Source organism: Leucoraja erinacea, chromosome 29 (assembly GCF_028641065.1).
Source record: "Leucoraja erinacea ecotype New England chromosome 29, Leri_hhj_1, whole genome shotgun sequence".
Taxonomy (NCBI): domain Eukaryota; kingdom Metazoa; phylum Chordata; class Chondrichthyes; order Rajiformes; family Rajidae; genus Leucoraja; species Leucoraja erinaceus.
In genome coordinates this window covers 3,771,283-3,790,286 of record NC_073405.1, presented here as the reverse complement: position 1 = coordinate 3,790,286, position 19,004 = coordinate 3,771,283, and the positions used below count along the sequence as shown (strand labels likewise).

The window sequence follows — 19,004 nt, the reverse complement described above, 5'->3', positions numbered from 1 at the left end:
CCCAGCCTTAACGAACTACTTTCTCTGGCAGCTAGTTCCACACACCCACCTTGGACATTGTTGGCTGGTGTGGGTGAGTTGGCCCGAATGGCCTGTTTCCACACTGTATCACTCTAAAATACATGATTGCAATCAAGACGTCCACAGTGTAAAGGTACAGGATAAAGGATTAGTTTAATTAGGCATTGTTATCAGTACAGACTTTGTGGGCCAAAGGGCCTGTTCCTCTGCTTTACTGTTCTATGTAGGAAGGAACTGCAGATGCTGGTTTAAACCGAAGATGGATACAAATTACTGGAGTAACTCAGTGGGACAGGCAGCATCTCTGGAGAGAAAGAATGGGTGACGTTTCAGGTTAAGACCCTTCTTTGTCACCCATTCCTGCTCTCATGTTACTCTGAGTTACTCCAGCATTTTGTATCTATGTTCTATTTGTTTAAGTGTCCCTGGACTAGCATAGACCAGCCAGAGTTCCTTATCTTGACTCCTGCTCGGTGGTACTGGACTCTAGCTGTGGAGAGGCTGAACCCACCATGCTTGACTGTACCTGGCGACACTTGCCATCCGAGATTACACTGCACAACTGGCAATCTGACCAGCATTGTACTGGCCAGAGCAGAGCATTGGTGATCTGAAAGTGGTTCCTTGTTGGGAAATCTGGAGTTCAAAACGTTAAAAATAATCAATATACAAAGGGGAAACTTAGTTTTTAAATCAATCTTATGTAAAGTTCAATCACTTGTTTCACCTGATGAACTCACATTGCTTTGAATTTGCTGACGGTCTCTTGATACATATTAATATTTGGACAAATATTAAATGTAAGTAAGTAAGTAAGTTTATTGGCCAAGTATTGACATACAAGGAATTTGCCTTGGTGCTCCTCCCACAAGTAACAACATGACATACAGTGACAGTTACGAATGACTCAGAAAACACTAAACATTAATAATAATAATAAGATATTAATGATAAAACACCATTGATCAAGCATGTGAACCAACAGAATACCATTGTATTCTACTGAACCAAATTTGGTTTAGTTTGGAGAAACAACGCGGTAACCGGCCCTTTGGCCCACCGAGTCCGCCCCGGCACATTGGCCCCTGCACATTGACACTACCCTACCTACACTAGGGACAATTTTTACATTAACACCAAGCCAATTAACCTACAAACCTGTACGTCTTTGGAGTGTGGGAATAAACCAAAGGTCTTGGTGAAAACCCACGCAGGTCACGGGGAGAACGTACAAACTCCGTATGTCAGCTCCCGTAGTCAGGATCGAACCCGCGTCTTCGGCATTGCCGCTGCGGCACCGCGCCGCCCTCAATGGAACATAATTGCTAAAGACTGATTGAATCTTCCAGTTTAAGAATGTCAATCAGCCCATCATGTTTATTCCATCAAGCCCGTCAAGTCTATTAAGATGTGCTTTAAATTCTATCTAAATAGAATGTAATTGACCTATTGTTTAATGCCTGTGGAATGTGTTTATATTGGACTCAGTGTCTATTGTTTATTATTAGTTCCTGTATTATCTGTTCATAGATTCTAATGGCACTGTTTATTTATTCCAGGCTTGCACATTACTGCTGGTGGTTCTCTTTGTGTACGATATTTTCTTTGTTTTCATAACTCCGTTTCTCACTCGGGTAAGTTGAAAGCTTTTCTGTGTAATCCATAATTAGTGTGGCACTGTTTATTTTAGTTTAGTTTTCTTCAGAGTTCTGTGCAGGCCCATGGCTCGGCAATATTAATGTCACGGTATTCACAAGTTATAGAATTAGGCCATTCGGCCCATCGAGTCTGCTCCGCCATTCAAATATGGTCGATCTATCTCTGCCTCCTAATCCCATTTTCCTGCCTTCTCCCCATATCCCTTGACACCCGTTCTCATCAAGAATTTGCCTACCTCTGCCTTAAAAATATCCACTGACTTGGCCTCCGCTGGGGAATTTCTGATGAAAGGCAACCAGCAGGAAACACTAACTCTGCCTCCCAACAGATGATGCCTGGCAAGCTGAGCATTTTGTTTCAGAAGGAACTGCAGATGCTGGAAAATCGAAGGTAGAGAAAAATGCTGGAGTAACTCAGCGGGTGCAGCAGCATCTATGGAGTGAAGGAAATAGGCAACGTTTCACGAAAAGTTGCCTATTTCCTTCGCTCCATAGATGCTGCTGTACCCGCCAAGCTGAGCATTTTGTTTGATTTGATCTTGTACAACCATCTTTTAGTTTCTTGGTTAACGATATACTTGCAAGAACTTAAATTCCTCACCTGTATATTCACACCTCTCGGAGACTAGTCGGGTAATATAATCTCCGGGCCATTGTACCCAGTTTATGGGAACAGGGTGGCAAATCTGCTGCATCCAAAATATTTGTTCTGACCCGTTTCCAAACATTTGAAAGAGTTGTTTAAGTTTTGAGGTCACGATGTCTTTCTAAAGAGCAAGTGTCTGTGTTTCAGAGTGGGGAGAGCATCATGGTGGAAGTGGCTGCTGGACCTTCTGATTTCTCCACTCATGAGAAGGTACAGTGGAAAAGAGACCAAATATCCTCCTGTTTAAGAAAGAACTACAGATGCTGGAAAAATCGAAGATACACCAAAATGCTGGAGAAAGTCAGCGGGTGAGGCAGCATCTATGGAGCAAAGGAATAGGTGACGTTTCGGGTTGAGACTGAAGAAGGGTCCCGACCAGAAATGTCACCTATTCCTTCCCTCCATAGATGCTGCCTCACCTGCTGAGTTTCTCCCGCATTTTTGTCTACCTTCAAATATTCCCTGTTCTGAACTCTGTATGGTGTTTCCATCTCCTTCTTAAAAGAATGTCCTTTAATTCTGAGGCTGTGACTTCTAGTCCTCGACTCTCCCACATCCACTCTATCCAAGCCTTTCACTATTCTGTGTGTTTCAATGAGTTCCCCCTCATTCTTTTAAACTCCAGCGAGTACCAGTGCCGACAAACGCTCATCATAGGTTAACCTACTCATTCCTGGGATCAAGCTTGTAAACCTTCTTTGGACCCTCTCCTGAGCCAGCACATCCTTCCTCAGATATGGTGCCCAAAACTGCTCACAATATTCCAAATGCGGCGTGACCTTATAGAGTCTCGGCATTACATCCCTGTTTTTATATACAAGCCCTCTTGAAATAAATGCTAGCATTGAGTTTGCTTTCTTTACTACCGATTCGACCTGCAGATTAACTTTTTGGGAATCCTGCACCAAGACCCTTTGCACCTCCGATTTCTGGATTCTCTCCCCATTTAGAAAATAGTCTACACCTTTATTCCTACTATCAAAATGCATGTCTCCACACTTTGCTAAACTATATTCCATCTGCCACTTCTCTATCCACTCTTCCAACCTGTCCGTCCTTCTGCAGAGTCCCTGCTTTCTCTACATGATCTGCCCCCCTCCACCTATTTTCGTAACATCCGCAGTTCATCTGTTGCTCCATATTGGGTACAAATTTGCACAAATGATTTGTTGCTTGTTTTCAATGCTGGAGGAAATTGCATTGATTAGGGTAGTTACAGACAAGGATTAAATGTTTTAGACTGAGTAAGTGGCAAATAATGTCCTTCTGTAGTAGAATGCAATGATTTGTATTGTTGATGAGATTGTTGTTTAATCTTAGCTCCCAATGGTATTGAAGGTGCCTCGGTTGAATTCCTCGCCTCTGGCGTTGTGTGACAGACCCTTCTCCCTCCTTGGCTTTGGTGATGTCTTAATACCAGGTAAATCATTTTCTTCTGAACTCTGGAATCTTATTTGTTTGATTTTAAAACAAAGAACCGTTTGTTTAGGGTTTTTTTCGGATTAAATGATTGTCGGATCTCAAGCGCTGAGCAGGGAACAAAATATTGGTGGAATTTAGCGGGTCAGGTAGCATCTGTGGAGGAAATGGACAGACGACGTTTTGACCCTGGGATATCGCCAGCCCCTTCAACCGCCTGTCCATTCCCTGCCAGACCCGCTGGGTTCCTCCGACACTTAGTTTAGTTTAGAGATACAGCGCGGAAATGGGCCCTTCAGCCCACCGAGTTCGTGCCGACCAGCAACCCCCATACACTAACCCTATCCTACGCGCTAGGGACAATTTAGAATTTTTACCAAAGCCAATGAACCTACAAACCTGTATGTCTTTAGAGTGTATGAAGAAACCGGAGCACTGGAGAAAACCCATGCGGGTCACGGGGAGAAGGTTCAAACTCCGTACAGACAGCCCCCATAGTCAGGATCGAACCCGGGTCTCTGGCTCTGTGAGGCAGCAACTCTACCGCTGCGCTATCGTTCCGCCCTTTGCTCATGATTCCAGCATGTGCGGATTCTTGTGTGCCCACGTATCATGTGGCGTCTGACTTTGGTGGCGTCTCGCTTTGGCACAGTCACTCGGTGATTCACTGAGACTTTGTTCTCGCATGGAGAGTGTGTTGCAATTTTACAAAAACTGTCAGACTTGCCTGGTGTGCATTATACTGACATTCTTTTTGCTCTTTATTGTAATTAAAGTTGACTCCTCTTTCCTTGTCCAAAACTGCAAGTGACACTATCTGTTGTGTCTTCTTTACAGGAATGCTGGTGGCATACTGCCACCGGTTTGATATTCAGGTGCAGGCCTCAAGAATCTACTTCGTAGCGTGCACAGTCGGTAGGTGCCATTATTTGTCTTCATGTGACGATGAAACAATTGGTAAAACTTTAAACAAAAATGGAGAGAGAGCTCAAGGAGATTCATTATTGCCACCAGATAGTTCACCGTTGCTGCACCTTGCCGCCTTTATTATATTCAATTTTGGGGACTGGACATTGCCTGTCAGGCCAGCCTTTATTCCTCATTTCTACTTACCCAGGAACAATGGCGATATGCAATTGCCCTAAACTGCTGCAATCCTTCTGGTGCAGTTAGACAGCAAGATCTAGAATCGAGAACCAGTGACAATATGCGTATATTTTCATACATATGTGTATGCATGTATATTTATATATAACTAGACCAAGTGGGACCCGGTTGCGCCCTGTCCCCCAACGCAATAATCCACCACTCACTCACCCATAGCCCCCACGGGAGGCCCGGTCCCCCAACGCAACCCGTTCCCCAACATAAGATTCCATCACTCACCGTGTATAACAAGAGGATTTCAGTATAGGAATAAAGAGGTTCTTCTGCAGTTGTATAGGGCTCTGGTGAGACCACATCTGGAGTATTGTGCACAGTTTTGGTCTCCTAATTTGAGGAAGGACATCCTTGTGATTGAGGCAGTGCAGCGTAGGTTCACGAGATTGATTCCTGTGATGGTGGGACTGTCATATGAGGAAAGATTGAAAAGATTAGGCTTGTATTCACTGGAGTTTAGAAGGATGAGGGGGGATCTTATAGAGACATATAAAATTATAAAAGGACTGGACAAGCTGGATGCAGGAAAAATGTTCCCAATGTTGGATGAGTCCAGAACCAGGGGCCACAGTCTTAGAATAAAAGGAAGGCCATTTAAGACTGAGGTGAAAAAAAAAGTTTTTAACCAGAGAGTTGTGAATTTGTGGAATTCCCTGCCACAGAGGGCAGTGGAGGCCAAATCACTGGATGGATTTAAGAGAGAGTTAGATAGAGCTCTAGGGGCTAGTGGAATCGAGGGATACGGGGAGAAGGCAGGCACGGGTTATTGATTGGGGATGATCAGCCATGATCACAATGAATGGCGGTGCTGGCTCGAAGTGCCAAATAGCCTCCTCCTGCACCTATTTTCTGTGTTTCTATGAATGTCAGTTCTGAATCCATATGACCAAGTCATTGTGAATTCCGTACATCTTAATCTTCTGGATCAACCTACCATGAGGGACCTTATCAAAAGCCTTACTAAAATCCACGTGTTCAACATTCACCACCATACAGTCATCAATGTCACCACCTCAAAAACTCAAATATGGAGACATGACCTGCTGTGTACCGTGCTGACAATCCGTAATTAGCCCTTTCTCGACCACTAGTTTCCCGACCACTGACTTGAGGTTCACTGGCCTATGGTTCCCTGGATTCTCTCCACGCTCCTTTCTTAGATAAAGGAACAGCGTTGGCCAAAGATCCTATAGCGAGCAAGATAGTCCACTCAACAAAAAAGATGCAGTACGGTCATGGGCAGATTCATGGGTAATTTTCGGCCCCATTTCCGTAACCGGCTTCCGTCTCCGTACCAAAGATCCCGTAGTGGAGCAAAGATACTAGTGCGGAGATGGAAGCCGGTTACTGAAACATCCTCGTAAAAATAAAATTTATTTGGGAGAAATCTTCTCCTCATTTTCAGAATTATAATTTATTAACACAAACTGTTCCCCCGCAACGTTGATTACACTGCGAGTCGGGTCGGGTCAGGTCGGGTCCGGTCCGGTTACGGAAATGGATGAAAAAAAGGCCCAAGTTCCGTTCCGTTGCGTACTACACGTCAGCCCATTGCATTTAGCAGGAGTGGTCTATCTTGCTATAGGATCTTTGGCGTTGGCCACTCTCCAGTCCTCCGCAACCTCGCCTTTGGCTAGAGAAGAAACAAAGATCCTTGTCAAGGCCCATGCAATTTCCTCTCTTGCCTCCCTCAATAACCTGGGACAGATCTCATCAGGCCCTGGGGACGCATCCACCTTAATGTTCTTCAAAAGCCTCAGTATCACCTGCTTCTCGATCTCAAACTACTCCAGCATGTTTGGATGGTTAAATGAATTGAGACAAAGTATGTATTGGCACAGAAATATTTAAACCTTGGCTGAAAAAGACATAAGAAACGGAAAATAAATATTTTAAAGAGTAGTTTGCCCTCAACAATTATACTAATCTGCAAGAGGTTAAAAAAAAAACAGGAATGTAGAAAATGCTGAAATACACAGAGCAATTGGGATGAAAAAGAAAAGATTAGTTTGTGTGTTGGGTGGAGACTGTTGTTATAGAATGAGAAGACTCCCTTGTATCTTATCAAACCAAGAATAGAGGTCAGGTATTCAAGTCGAAACCTAGTAATTACTTTCAAGAAGGTACTTAATAAAACTAACGATGGTTGTTAACCAAATGTAGAGAAATGAAAATGTTTTGTTGTCTTTTTGAATTTGGTGTATTCATAGAGTCATAGAGTGATACAGTGTGGAAGCAGGCCCTTCGGCCCAAGTAGCCCACAGTGGCCAACCTGTCCCAGCTACACTAGTCCCACCTGCTTGAACCATATTCCTCCAAACCTGTCCTATCCATGTATCTGTCTAACTGTTTCTTAAACGTTGGGATAGTCTCAGACTCAACTACCTCCTCTGGCAGCTTTTTCCATTCATCCACCACCCTTTGTGTGGAATGAGTTACCCCTTAGATTCCTATTCAATCTTTTCCCCCTCACCTTGAACCTATGTCCTCTGGTCCTCGATTCCCCTACTCTGGGCAAGAGATTCTGCGCATCTACCCGATCTATTCCTCTCATGATTTTATACACGTCAGCCTGAAGAAAAGTCTCGATCCAAAAAGTCACCCCTTCCTTCTCTCCAAAGATGCTGCCTGTCCCGCTGAGTTACTCCAGCATTTTGTGTCTATCTTTAGAGTTTAATTGTGTTCAGCTAAGAGAGTTGATCAGTACACTGGTGACATTTTTAAAAAAATTAGTTCATATTCTTGTTTTATGGTTTAATTGATTATTTAATATCACATGTACCAAGGTACAGTGAAATGCAGCTCAGCCAGAATATCACCACACATAGGCACAGTGCTCCAGTTAATACATAATGGCCAGAACAGTCCATCTGTAAGCAAGAGGTGCCATTTTACAGCCCCACCAGTATCAGCTGGACACAAAGTTCCGTTGCAGCTGTCACCACCATTCCGGTCGTCCTGCAAACCATTGTCCCTCTCCTTGCACGGCCCTCTTCAGCCTTTGTTCCTGGTGGGGGGGGGGGGCTCCTGCAGCCGTGTTTGGGGCATGGAAGGTAAGACACCCCCACCCATGTTTCTTCAATTTTCACTTTCCAAGAGAGAGTTCGATTTAGCTCTTAGGGCCAAAGGAATCAAGGGATATGGGGGGAAAAGCAGGAACGGGGTATTGATTTTAGATGATCAGCCATGATCATATTGAAGGGCCGAATGGCCTACTCCTGCACCTGTTTTCTTTGGTAGACAAAGGTGCTGGAGAAACTCAGCGGGTGCAGCAGCATCTAAGGAGCGAAGGAAATAGGCAACGTTTCGTCCCGAAACGTTGCCTATTTCCTTCACTCCTTAGATGCTGCTGCACCCGCTGAGTTTCTCCAGCACCTTTTGTCAACCTTCGATTTTCCAGCATCTGCAGTTCCTTCTTAAACACCTGTTTTCTATGTTTCATCTTACTGGGGCCTTTTGTCTAGTGTTAGCAACCAGCGTCCTCCCTCGATCTCAAACTACTCTGGCATGTTTGGATGGTTAGATGAATGGAAACAAAGTATGCATTGGCACAGAAATATTTGAATCTTGGCTGAGAAAAGACACAGGAAATGCAAATAAATATTTAAAGAGCAGCTTGCCCCTCAACAACCATACTAATCTGCAGAGGTAAAATAAGCCAGGAATGTAGAAAATGCTGAAATACACAGAGCAATTAGAAAAGAAGAAAAGAGTGGTTTGTGTTTTGGGTGGAGACTGCTGTGGCCTCCCTCACCGGGCGGGTTCCCAGTTGCACGGTGGGCGAGTCTGACCCGCTAGGCCGCAGCTCATAGAAACATAGAAATTAGGTGCAGGAGTAGGCCATTCAGCCCCTCGAGCCTGCACCGCCATTCAATATGATCATGGCTGATCATCCAACTCAGTATCCTGTACCAGCCTTCTCTCCATACCCCCTGATCCCTTTAGCCACAAGTGCCACATCTAACTCCCTCTTAAATATAGCCAATGAACTGTGGCCTCAACTACCTTCTGTGGCAGAGAATTCCAGAGACTCACCACTCTCTGTGTGCAAAATGTTTTTCTTATCTCAGTCCTAAAAGATTTCCCCCTTATCCTTAAACTGTGACCCCTTGTTCTGGAATCGCCGTTATTTCATCTCCGGACCTTTCCCCTTCAGTCACAAGATGGGTCTCGACCCAAAACATCACCCATTCCTTCTCTCCGGAGATGCTGCATGCCCCGCTGAGTTACTCCAGCATTTTGTATCTTCGGCATATGGCCACGGCTGGCCGTGAGCCCTCCTCACCGCGCCGTGGTTTACGCAAGTATTTACTGCTGCTCATTCACCTGTTTCTTGTGTTTTGTTCCTCAGCATATGGCGTTGGTCTTCTCATCACTTTTGTTGCTCTGGCACTAATGCAGACGGGCCAGCCAGCTCTCCTCTACCTGGTCCCATGCACTCTGATCACCAGCATCTGCGTGGCCTGTTGGCGCAAGGAGGTGGCAAAGTTCTGGAATGGAAATGGTTTTGCGGTGAATACCAGTTTGATATGAGTGCCTAGAAGAATTATATTGCCCCCTCCCCAAATGTAATAATAAAGTTGAGTAAATTTGCAGTTCTATCAACTTGCAATTATATCTTGGACCCACTGCAAAGTTTAAAATGAAACGGAGTGTTTTGTTTATTCTTTGTTTTATCCCCACAAGGAGGAAAGATAAGGAGTGTTTATGCAAGGCACAGATATGATAGAACAGAGGGTTCTTTGTCACCTTTGTTTCCTATTGTCATTAAGCCATGTAAGAGATAACATGAGTGTCTCTATTTATCCTAGAATTGCATTTAAAAGAGCATTTCCCAGAAGATAGCAAGTTCTTCCATAATTAACAGGACCCCGGCTGATTAAGGTGCAAAGCAGTAATTACCTTAGAAAACAAAACCTAGTGAGACCAAACCACCTGGTTCAAAGAGCCCCAGGATACTGTTAATACTCAATCATTCAGATCTCCCAGTTTCGCCTGGTACCAGCGACGAGAGGATTCTTATCCTCGGGTGATCTTGCAGGCTAAAGCCCTCGTTGTGCTCCTACCTGAGGAAGTGCCGAGAAGCAAAGATCCTGTAGCGAGCAAGAACAAGACTCGTACAGTCACGGGCAGATTCATGGGTAATTTTCGGCCCCATTTCCGTAACCGGCTTCCGTCTCCGCACCAAAGATCCCGTAGGATACTGGTGCGGAGACGGAAGCCGGTTACGGAAACATCCTCGTAAAAATAAAATTTATTTGGTAAAAATAGTCTCCTCATTTTCAGAATTTTAATTTATTAACACAAACTGTTCCCCCGCAACGTTGATTACACTGCGAGTCGGGTCGGGTCCGGTTACGGAAATGGATGAAAAAAAGGCCCACGTTCCGCTCCGTTGCGTACTACACGTCAGCCCATTGTATTTAGCAGGAGTGGTCTATCTTGCTCCGCTATAGGATCTTTGCCGGGAAGTGTGGTTTGATGGGTTTTAGCTGATTGAATGCCCATTAATACGTAACGCACACGTGGTAATCCTTTAAGCCTTTGTTTCCGTAAGCCAAATGAGTACTTTGGTCATAAACATAACCCAATATATCCCTGCAGGGTAGACAAAAATGCTGGAGAAACTCAGTGGGCGAGGCAGCATCTAAGGAATAAAGTAATAGGAGACGTTTCAGGTCGAGACCCTTCCAGCATCTGCAGTTCTTTCTTAAACATATCCCTGCAGGGCGTGGCTGTACCTCCATAATATGCAAGCAGGAGATTGCTGGAGTTCAGACTCACTGAAGAAGGGTTTCGGCCCGAAACCTTCGCTCCATAGATGCTGCCTCACCCGCTGGGTTTCTCCAGCATTTTTGTCTACCTTCGATTTTCCAGCATCTGCAGTTCCTTCTTTAACAATGTATTAGTGAGTTGATCCTTTGAACATGGTAATTGATTTCTCACTGTGCCTAGCATCTATTGAGGGAAATTAACTAGATGACTTTGTCCAGTGTTTAAGAAAGAACTGCAGATGCTGGAAAAATCGAAGGTGGACAAAAAAGCTGGAGAAACTCAGCGGGTGGGGCAGCATCTATGGAGCGAAGGAAATAGGTCTCGACCCGAAACTTTGCCTATTCCTTCGCTCCATAGATGCTGCCCCACCCGCTGAGTTTCTCCAGATTACTTTGTCCAATGTTTTAGGGCTGACTTTCAAGTGATTTAGCTTTCCCAGAGAGACAGAGAGAGAGAGATGCTGCCTGACCTGCTGAGTTACTCAGTTCAGTTTAGTTTATTGTCGCATGTACCGAGGTGCAGTGAAAAGCTTTTGTTTCGTGCTGATCAGTCAGCAGGAAGACAGTGTGTGATTACAATTGAGCCATTTACAGTGTACAGATACATGATAAGGGAATAATGTTTAGTGCAAGGCAAAGTCAAGGATAGTCCGAGGGTCCTCAAATAGGTAGATTCAGCACTGTTCTCAGGTTGTGGGAGGATGATTCAGTTGCGTGATAATCTGGTGTCTCATTTGTTGCTGCATTTCATCCAGTTTACCCTCTCCAATCATAGATTTCTGCTCCCTTGTTCATTGTTTTAAGGCTCCATGATTACATTCATGTTTATCTTTATATAAATAAATACTGAACTCCATTTCATTCAAGTGGCCATTTATAATTTGTGATACATGATAGTCTTGGGCTAAATGTTTAAGAAAAAACTGCAGATGCTGGAAGATTGCAGCTTCTTTGGTCTGAAGAAAGGGTCTCGACCCGAAACGTCACCCATTCCTTCGCTCCATAGATGCTGCCATACCCGCTGAGTTTCTCCAGCATTTTTGTCTACCTTTGATTTTTCCAGCATCTGCAGTTCTTTCTTAAACATTTCAGCAAAATAATAAGTCTCTGTTGCCCCATTGTTGTGTCTTGTGTGTAATCAAAACCTTTCTTCCCTTCAACCAAATTTCAGACCAGTTCACAAGACGTCGCTACATATGTTGCTTCACCACCTCCAACTGCTCCGAAACAGGTACGTCCTCCTGAAATCTCACATTCCCAGGAACTTTACACCCTTCCCCAGATATATTGTTTAAAATCAACATTGGTTGACGGCACCCCGTGAAGCTGCTGATGTGGTGTCCCTTTTGTTAGATTTGGGGCTGCTTCACCTTGTTGTTACCCTGCAAAAGCCGGCTATGCATGAATGCACAGTCTACCCTTGTATTATGGGCTTCTTTATGACGGATTTTGGTTATAGCGGACAAAATCTGTTGCAATTGAGGCATCCGCTCGTATCAGGAACAAAGGTCTACGTTTGCTGTTTCATGGAGCGCCCACTCGGTGGTTGCAGCCTATCTTGGCTCAGTCTGTGTAGGAAGGAACTGCAGATGCTGGCTTACACCGAAGATAGACACAACATGCTGGAGTAACTCAGCTGCCTGTCCCGCTAAGTTACTCAAGTATTATGTGTCTATCCTGGCTCAATCTGTGTTTAGCTTTCCTGTTCATTCTGTGTCTTGTGCAGTGGATGTTTAATTGCTGTTTTTCCAATACTGTATACATTTACCCCTCTTACTCGGTTACAGCAGGCAATTGGCATTAACGGACACCATCACCCACCCCATAGTCTATTATAACAAGGTTATCTGTAATAGCAAATCATCCAACACTTACTTTATCATGTTTAATTCCTCCAGGGATTTCTAACTGTGTTCTGGAAAGATAACATATGAACGGGGACAGGCAGCATCTCTGGAGAGAAGGAATGGGTGACGTTTCGGGTTGAGACCCTTTTTCAGAGTCTCGACCCGAAACGTCACCCATTCATTCCTTCTCTCCAGAGATGCTGCCTGTCCCACTGAGTTGCTCCAGCATTTTGTATCTACCTTCGATTTAAACCAGCATCTGCAGTTCTTTCCTGCACGTATGAATGGATGTTTAGTTTAGTTTATAGTTTATAGAAAGACTGGATAGACTTGGTTTATACTCTCTAGAATTTAGGAGATTGAGAGGGGATCTTATAGAAACTTACAAAATTCTTAAGGGGTTGGTTGGACAGGCTAGATGCAGGAAGATTGTTCCCGATGTTGGGGAAGTCCAGGACAAGGGGTCACAGCTTAAGGATAATGGGGAAATCCTTTAAAACCGAGATGAGGAGAATTTTTTCACACAGAGAGTGGTGAATCTCTGGAACTCTCTGCCGCAGAGGGTAGTTGAGGCCTCAGTTCATTGGCTTTTTTTAAGAGGGAGTTAGATGTGGCCCTTGTGGCCAAGGGGATCAGAGGGTATGGAGAGAAGGCAGGTACGGGATACTGAGTTGGATGATCAGCCATGATCATATTGAATGGCGGTGCAGGCTCGAAGGGCCAAATGGCCTACTCCTGCACCTAATTTCTATGTTTCTATGTCATGTGTACAGTGAAAAGCTTTTTGTTGCGTGCTAACCAGTCGGCAGAAAGACAATACATGATTACAAACAATCCATTTACAGTGGATGCTTGATTCATTGTAGTGTGAATGCAGTATTATCTCTGTGGATAACTCTTCAGCCACAGAAGGCTGTGGAGGCCTAGTCAGCGGATATTTTTAAGGCAGAGATAGACAGATTCTTGATTAGTACGGGTGTCAGGTGTTATGGGGGAGAAGGCAGGAGAATGATATTGAAAGGGAAAGATAAATCAACCATGATTGGATGGCGGAGTAGACTTGATGGGCCGAATGGCCTAATTCTGCTCCTAGAACTTACGAACGTCACTGTTATTGCAGCTGGGCGAATCTGGGTCCGAAGAAGGGTCTCGGCCCGATAAGTCACCTATTCCCTTTCTCCAGACCCGCTGAGTTACTCCAGCATTTTGTGTCTTATCTTCTGGATATGACTCATCCATTTAGGCTTCTACCACCCTGACCAATATTGGTCTGGATTTGTATGTTGCAGGGGCAGCCGGGATTATTGGATACTGACAACAGTTCACAGACCTGTGACAACTCGTCTCCGACTGCCAGCCACCATGAAGAGAAAGCCCTGAACACTCCAGCTGGAGGAGCCACTGATGAAAACGAAGCTGAACCCAGTGAGAACTTTCTGCTGAAAGACAGGACGGGTCAATGATAGCGCCGACAATGTACTTACAACGCAATTTTTAAAACATGCTTAATATAGTGGGTTTATATACAACGAGGTAGATCGGTATTGCAGATGTTAGCTGAAGCGAATGATAGAATGCCTGGTGGGTGGACCTTTAACTGTTACGTTCTCCTCCCAAATGATCATGGGCAGTTGTACTGCCCCAAACGGACCCCACGGCCGGCTGAACAGTGGCCCTACTCAAGCTGCTTGCTTTCTCAAAGCCGACACTACCAAGTACAGAACACCTCGACCTACCTCCCCAATTCTGAACCTAACCAAACGATCATTGTTAAAAAAAATTGACTGGTCAGAAAACAAAAATATTGTCATTGCCATGATCTCCTGACCCCTAATGCCCCTGTCCCACTTAGGAAACCTGAACGGAAACCTCTGGAGACTTTGCGCCCCACCCAAGGTTTCCGTGCGGTTCCCGGAGGTTGCAGGTGGTTGCCGGAGGTTGCAGGTAGTGGAAGCAGGTAGGGAGACTGACAAAAACCTCCGGGAACCGCATGGAAATCTTGGGTGGGACGCAAAGTCACTAGAGGTTTCCGTTCAGGTTTCCTAAGTGGGACAGGGGCATAAGGAATAAACTCCCGTTCCAGCATCTTTGGTGCAGACCTGCTAGTCATTGAACAAATCCTCATGTAAATTTAGTCCTTCTGGACGTAAACAATGAACCGCTGAACCATTAACAGGAATGCAAGGTAGAGGAATCTCTCCAGCTTTATTAGGGTGCTTACTAAAGATAGCCACATAATGGTAGGGAAGTCTGCAGGTAACAATGTCTCCTCCTGAATTAAGAATTTCTAGCTGGCATCTCATTTAGAAAGAGGTGCATGTGGTAATCACTGAACTATTTGTTGGGTAGATGGTGAGTCTGGAGTTTAGTAGTGGCTGAGGGTAGACAAGAATGCTGGAGAAACTCAGCGGGTGCAGCAGCATCTATGGAGCGAAGGAAATAGGCAACGTTTCGGGCCGAAACCCAAAGGAAATAGGCAACGTTTCGGGCCGAAACCCAAAGGAAATAGGCAACGTTTCGGGCCGAAACCAAAAGGAAATAGGCAACGTTTCGGGTCGAAACCCGGAGGGTTTCGGCCCAAAACGTTGCCTATTTCCTTCGCTCCTTAGATTTTCTCTCCAGAGTTTCTCCAGCAGTTGCAGTTCCTTCTTAAACATAGTAGTGGCTGGTATGATCGCTTAATTTAATTAAATAGACATCAGCGTTGGGGCTATGCATGATGACACAGTCACAGTAGGAATGTACAGAACCAGCAAGGCCACTTCGGCCCGTCTTATCAAAGTGCATCAACAGAACCACACACAATTTGCAGCACAATGCATTTGTAGAATCAAATCTGATAAATTACCGTTCGTTTCCACACAGTTTCATCGCAATATCTCCCCCCCCCCACCCCCATCTTTTATTCATCTTCCCGTGGGTTCTTGCTGATTACTGATCGAGAGACTTTACACCCAGTAACTACCGACAACATGAGCATATTTCATCCACTTTGAATGGCCAATCGATTAATTTGAGACTGATTCCAGATGCAATAGTTGGGGGGAAAACTATCTTCTCATCTATTTTGTTGACCCCTAAGAATTGTAACTGTTTCAATAAGATCATGTTACTATTTTAGGCATTGCCTGAATACTGACTGGAGGTCTGGCTGACATTACCCCTCCTGTCATTTTGAACACTATCGATATAATTTCAAACACTATAGATATAATTTCAAACACTATAGATATAATTTCAAACACTATAGATCTAATTTCGAACACTATATCCTGCCTGCTGCTTATTTTAAGGGTATCATATCTGGTGTGTCGTATTTTTAACAAGAAATGCAAACTAGAAATGTTATGTTTCGTTTGGGCAGCTTGGACCCCAGTGGTATGAATATTGACTTCTCTAACTCCAAGTAACCCTTGCTTTCTCTCTCTCGCCATCCCTCCTCCTTCCTAGTTCTCCGACCAGTCTGACTGTCCCCTGATTAAATAATATCTCTGTATGATTCTTCTCGCTAACAATGATCTTTTCTACATTTTCTTTGAACAGCATCCCCTTTGATATATGGTCTATCATAAGATATATGATAAATCCCCTTTGATGTCTCTTTTTCACACCTTGCCCTTCCTTATCTCTGTGTCTCCCTCTCCCCTGACTCTCAGTCGGCAGAAAGGTCTCGACCTGAAACGGCACCCATTCCTTCTATCCAGAGATGCTGCCTGTCCCGCTGAGTTACTCCAGCATTTTGTGTCTATCTTCGGTGTAAACCAGCACCTGCAGTTCCTTCCTACACATTTTATGTTTGCAACTATTGTTAAAAATGGCACAAATTTTGTTGGATGATTTCAGATTCAAATGAACCTACATGCTTGATATGTACGGGTGTCAAGGGTTAGGGGGAGAAGGCAGGAGAATGGGGTTGAAGAGGGAAAGATAGATCAGCCATGACTCGATGGGCTGAAAGGCCTCATTCTGCTCCTATAACTATGAACTTAAGGCACATTGCTTCCTAATGTTAGTTAGGGTCACAACAAAATCTTGTAACATGAAATTAATTTGGCCCTAGCTCTTTGAGAGAGGCATTAGATTTATTTGTACAGGTATCCTCCAAACCTTCCAAATTAGTATAAAAAAATGTGCTGGAGTAACTCATATTAGTGGTTTGTCAATGAGATCCCCTCTCTATGAAAGTCCAGTGAGTACAAGCATAGCTTACTCAGTTCTCATAGAAAAGGGTCATTATTGGACATAGTCTAGACTGTAGCGATTCTCGTGCAAGATGGACACAAAATGCTGGAGTAACTCAGCGGGACAGGCAGCATCTCTGGAGAGAAGGAATGGGGGACATTTCGGGTCCAGACCCATCTTCAGACTCGTCAGAGAGAGGGTCTCGACCCGAAACGTCGCCCATTCCTTCTCTCCAGAGATGCTGCCCGTCCCGCTGAGTTACTCCAGCATTTTGTGTCTACGGCGTAAACCAGCATCTGCAGTTCCTTCACACCTGAAGCTCGTGCATCTACATTCTCCTTCGCCTTTTGCAGTCCAGCAAGCCTGCTTTACTCTCGTGTTCCAAAGTCTGTCGGTAGAGACCAGCTTTCCAAATCGTTTGTCCGACATGCTCTGTCCTACCTCCCGTGGAACCACGCATCGATCGATCCCTCTGCAGCCAACAGGTTAGACTGACGAGCCTCATTTCAGTAAGTGGAACAACTTTCATTCCAACTTTAAACTGTTCCGGGCCGTTGAACCCTGGTCTATGTGGCAGTAAAGTGGGTGACGTTTCATTAGTTTGGATGTATTTCATTATCTGAGGGTTGGTGGCAGTTCTGATGTTTCACTTGTCCACTTGCACTTGAATATGTTTGTCGTTGTCACACAATAATCTCTGAGACTACCAAGAGGTTTCTGAATATCATGAAACATTCTTAAACCTTTTTAACCGATGGAATGACATTTCTAAATCCTTGCAGTTATCAACAGTTTCTTTGGGTAAAATATCAGGAAGGAAAAGCATGTGCAGGGCACAAAAGATGAATCATGTTTTCCAATCTATTTAATACAACTGTTATCACAAACACATGCAACTAATCACACCTGCCACCTCTGCCCAGCGGACTGTGAAAGGTGGCAGTGTCGTCCACCAGCCAGCAAACAAGGAATATTCCTTTTAGATTCTGTATTATCTTTTTTCTTTTCTCTATATGTGGTGCTTTATATGAAGTAATATCTTAAAAAATGGATTGAAGATTAAAAAATGTGGCTTTAATTTCTTTATTTGAAAATTGTGCAATATGAAGGTCAAATCTCTCAACATAGCAGTCCCTCCAACAAAAACACCAAATAGGGCCAAAAACAGCCCACATTGAACTTCCCTGATGAGTAAACAAGAGTTGGGTAGAAGTGCGTTAATCATTTATCACAGGTTAATGGCTGATTGATTGGACCGAGGGCTTTTATTTATTTTCTCCCTCAATAAATCTGCTTAACATACCAATGGTACTGATTCCAATAAGATGTATTCTGTTTTCCATTATTCTTTAAAACAAAAATCATGTTGAGTTGTGGATTATGATTTCCAAATAAAGTTTTTATAGTTTAAAGTGGACTCTCTTTAATTCCACTGCGCACTGATGGTTTGTGTCATCTCTATGTCTGCTGTGCAAGGATGGGGCAGCTGAGATTGAGAAGGGGTTTTAAAATGTGTAGGAAGGAACTGCAGATGCTGGTCTAAACCGAAGATAGACACAAAAAGCTGGAGTAACTCAACAGGACAGGCAGCATCTCTGGAGAGAAGGGATGGGTGACGTTTTGGGTCGAGACCCTTTTTCAGACTGAAGAAGGGTCTCGACCTGAAACGTCACCCATTCCTTCTCTCCAGAGATTCTGCCTGTCTGGCTGAGTTACTCCAGCTTTTTGTGTCTACTCCTGCATTGTGTCTTCTTATGGAATAACGGGACAGCGTGAGAGAGGGTACAGTGGGTGAATATTTCCGAGATGGTATAAGGACTGGAGAATAATAGCTTTGAATCGCGGTTGACAAGGTGAGTACTGTCTGCTTTGGACTAAAGGAAGCCTGGGGAAGATTTGTGGCACAGGAGATCATAGATGCTGGGATCCAGAACAGCAAAAGAATAGCTGCAGGAGGATCAGGCATCTGTGGAAGGAAATGAACACTTGTGACTGAAGATTTAATTGTTTAATTTAGTTTAGAGATACAAGCCACCGGGCGCGCATGCGCACACACACGCACACACACGCACACACACACAGACACACACACACACACACAGACACACACGCACACAGACACACACACACACACAGACACACACACACACACACACACACACACACACACACACACGCACACAGACACACACACACACACACACACACACACACACACACACACACACACACACACACACACACAGACACACACACACACACACACACAGATACACACACACACGCACACACACAG

General features: G+C 44.4%; 1 protein-coding gene across 2 annotated transcripts in view; it reads left to right on the top strand.

The window, feature by feature from the left end:
* Window positions 1-18,120, top strand: part of sppl2 (signal peptide peptidase-like 2) — a 44,206-nt gene extending 26,086 nt beyond the window's left edge. The window contains exons 10-16 of one of the 2 annotated variants that reach the window (XM_055658356.1): window positions 1,581-1,655; window positions 2,473-2,535; window positions 3,646-3,745; window positions 4,582-4,659; window positions 9,257-9,417; window positions 11,851-11,910; window positions 13,816-18,120. In XM_055658356.1, coding sequence (XP_055514331.1) covers window positions 1,581-1,655; window positions 2,473-2,535; window positions 3,646-3,745; window positions 4,582-4,659; window positions 9,257-9,417; window positions 11,851-11,910; window positions 13,816-13,989 — 711 coding nt within the window. In that variant the 3' untranslated portion in view covers window positions 13,990-18,120. Of the gene's footprint in view, window positions 1-1,580; window positions 1,656-2,472; window positions 2,536-3,645; window positions 3,746-4,581; window positions 4,660-9,256; window positions 9,485-11,850; window positions 11,911-13,815 lie in introns of those variants that run through there. The other variant, XM_055658357.1, reaches the window with a different exon arrangement.
* Window positions 18,121-19,004: the final 884 nt, after the last annotated feature.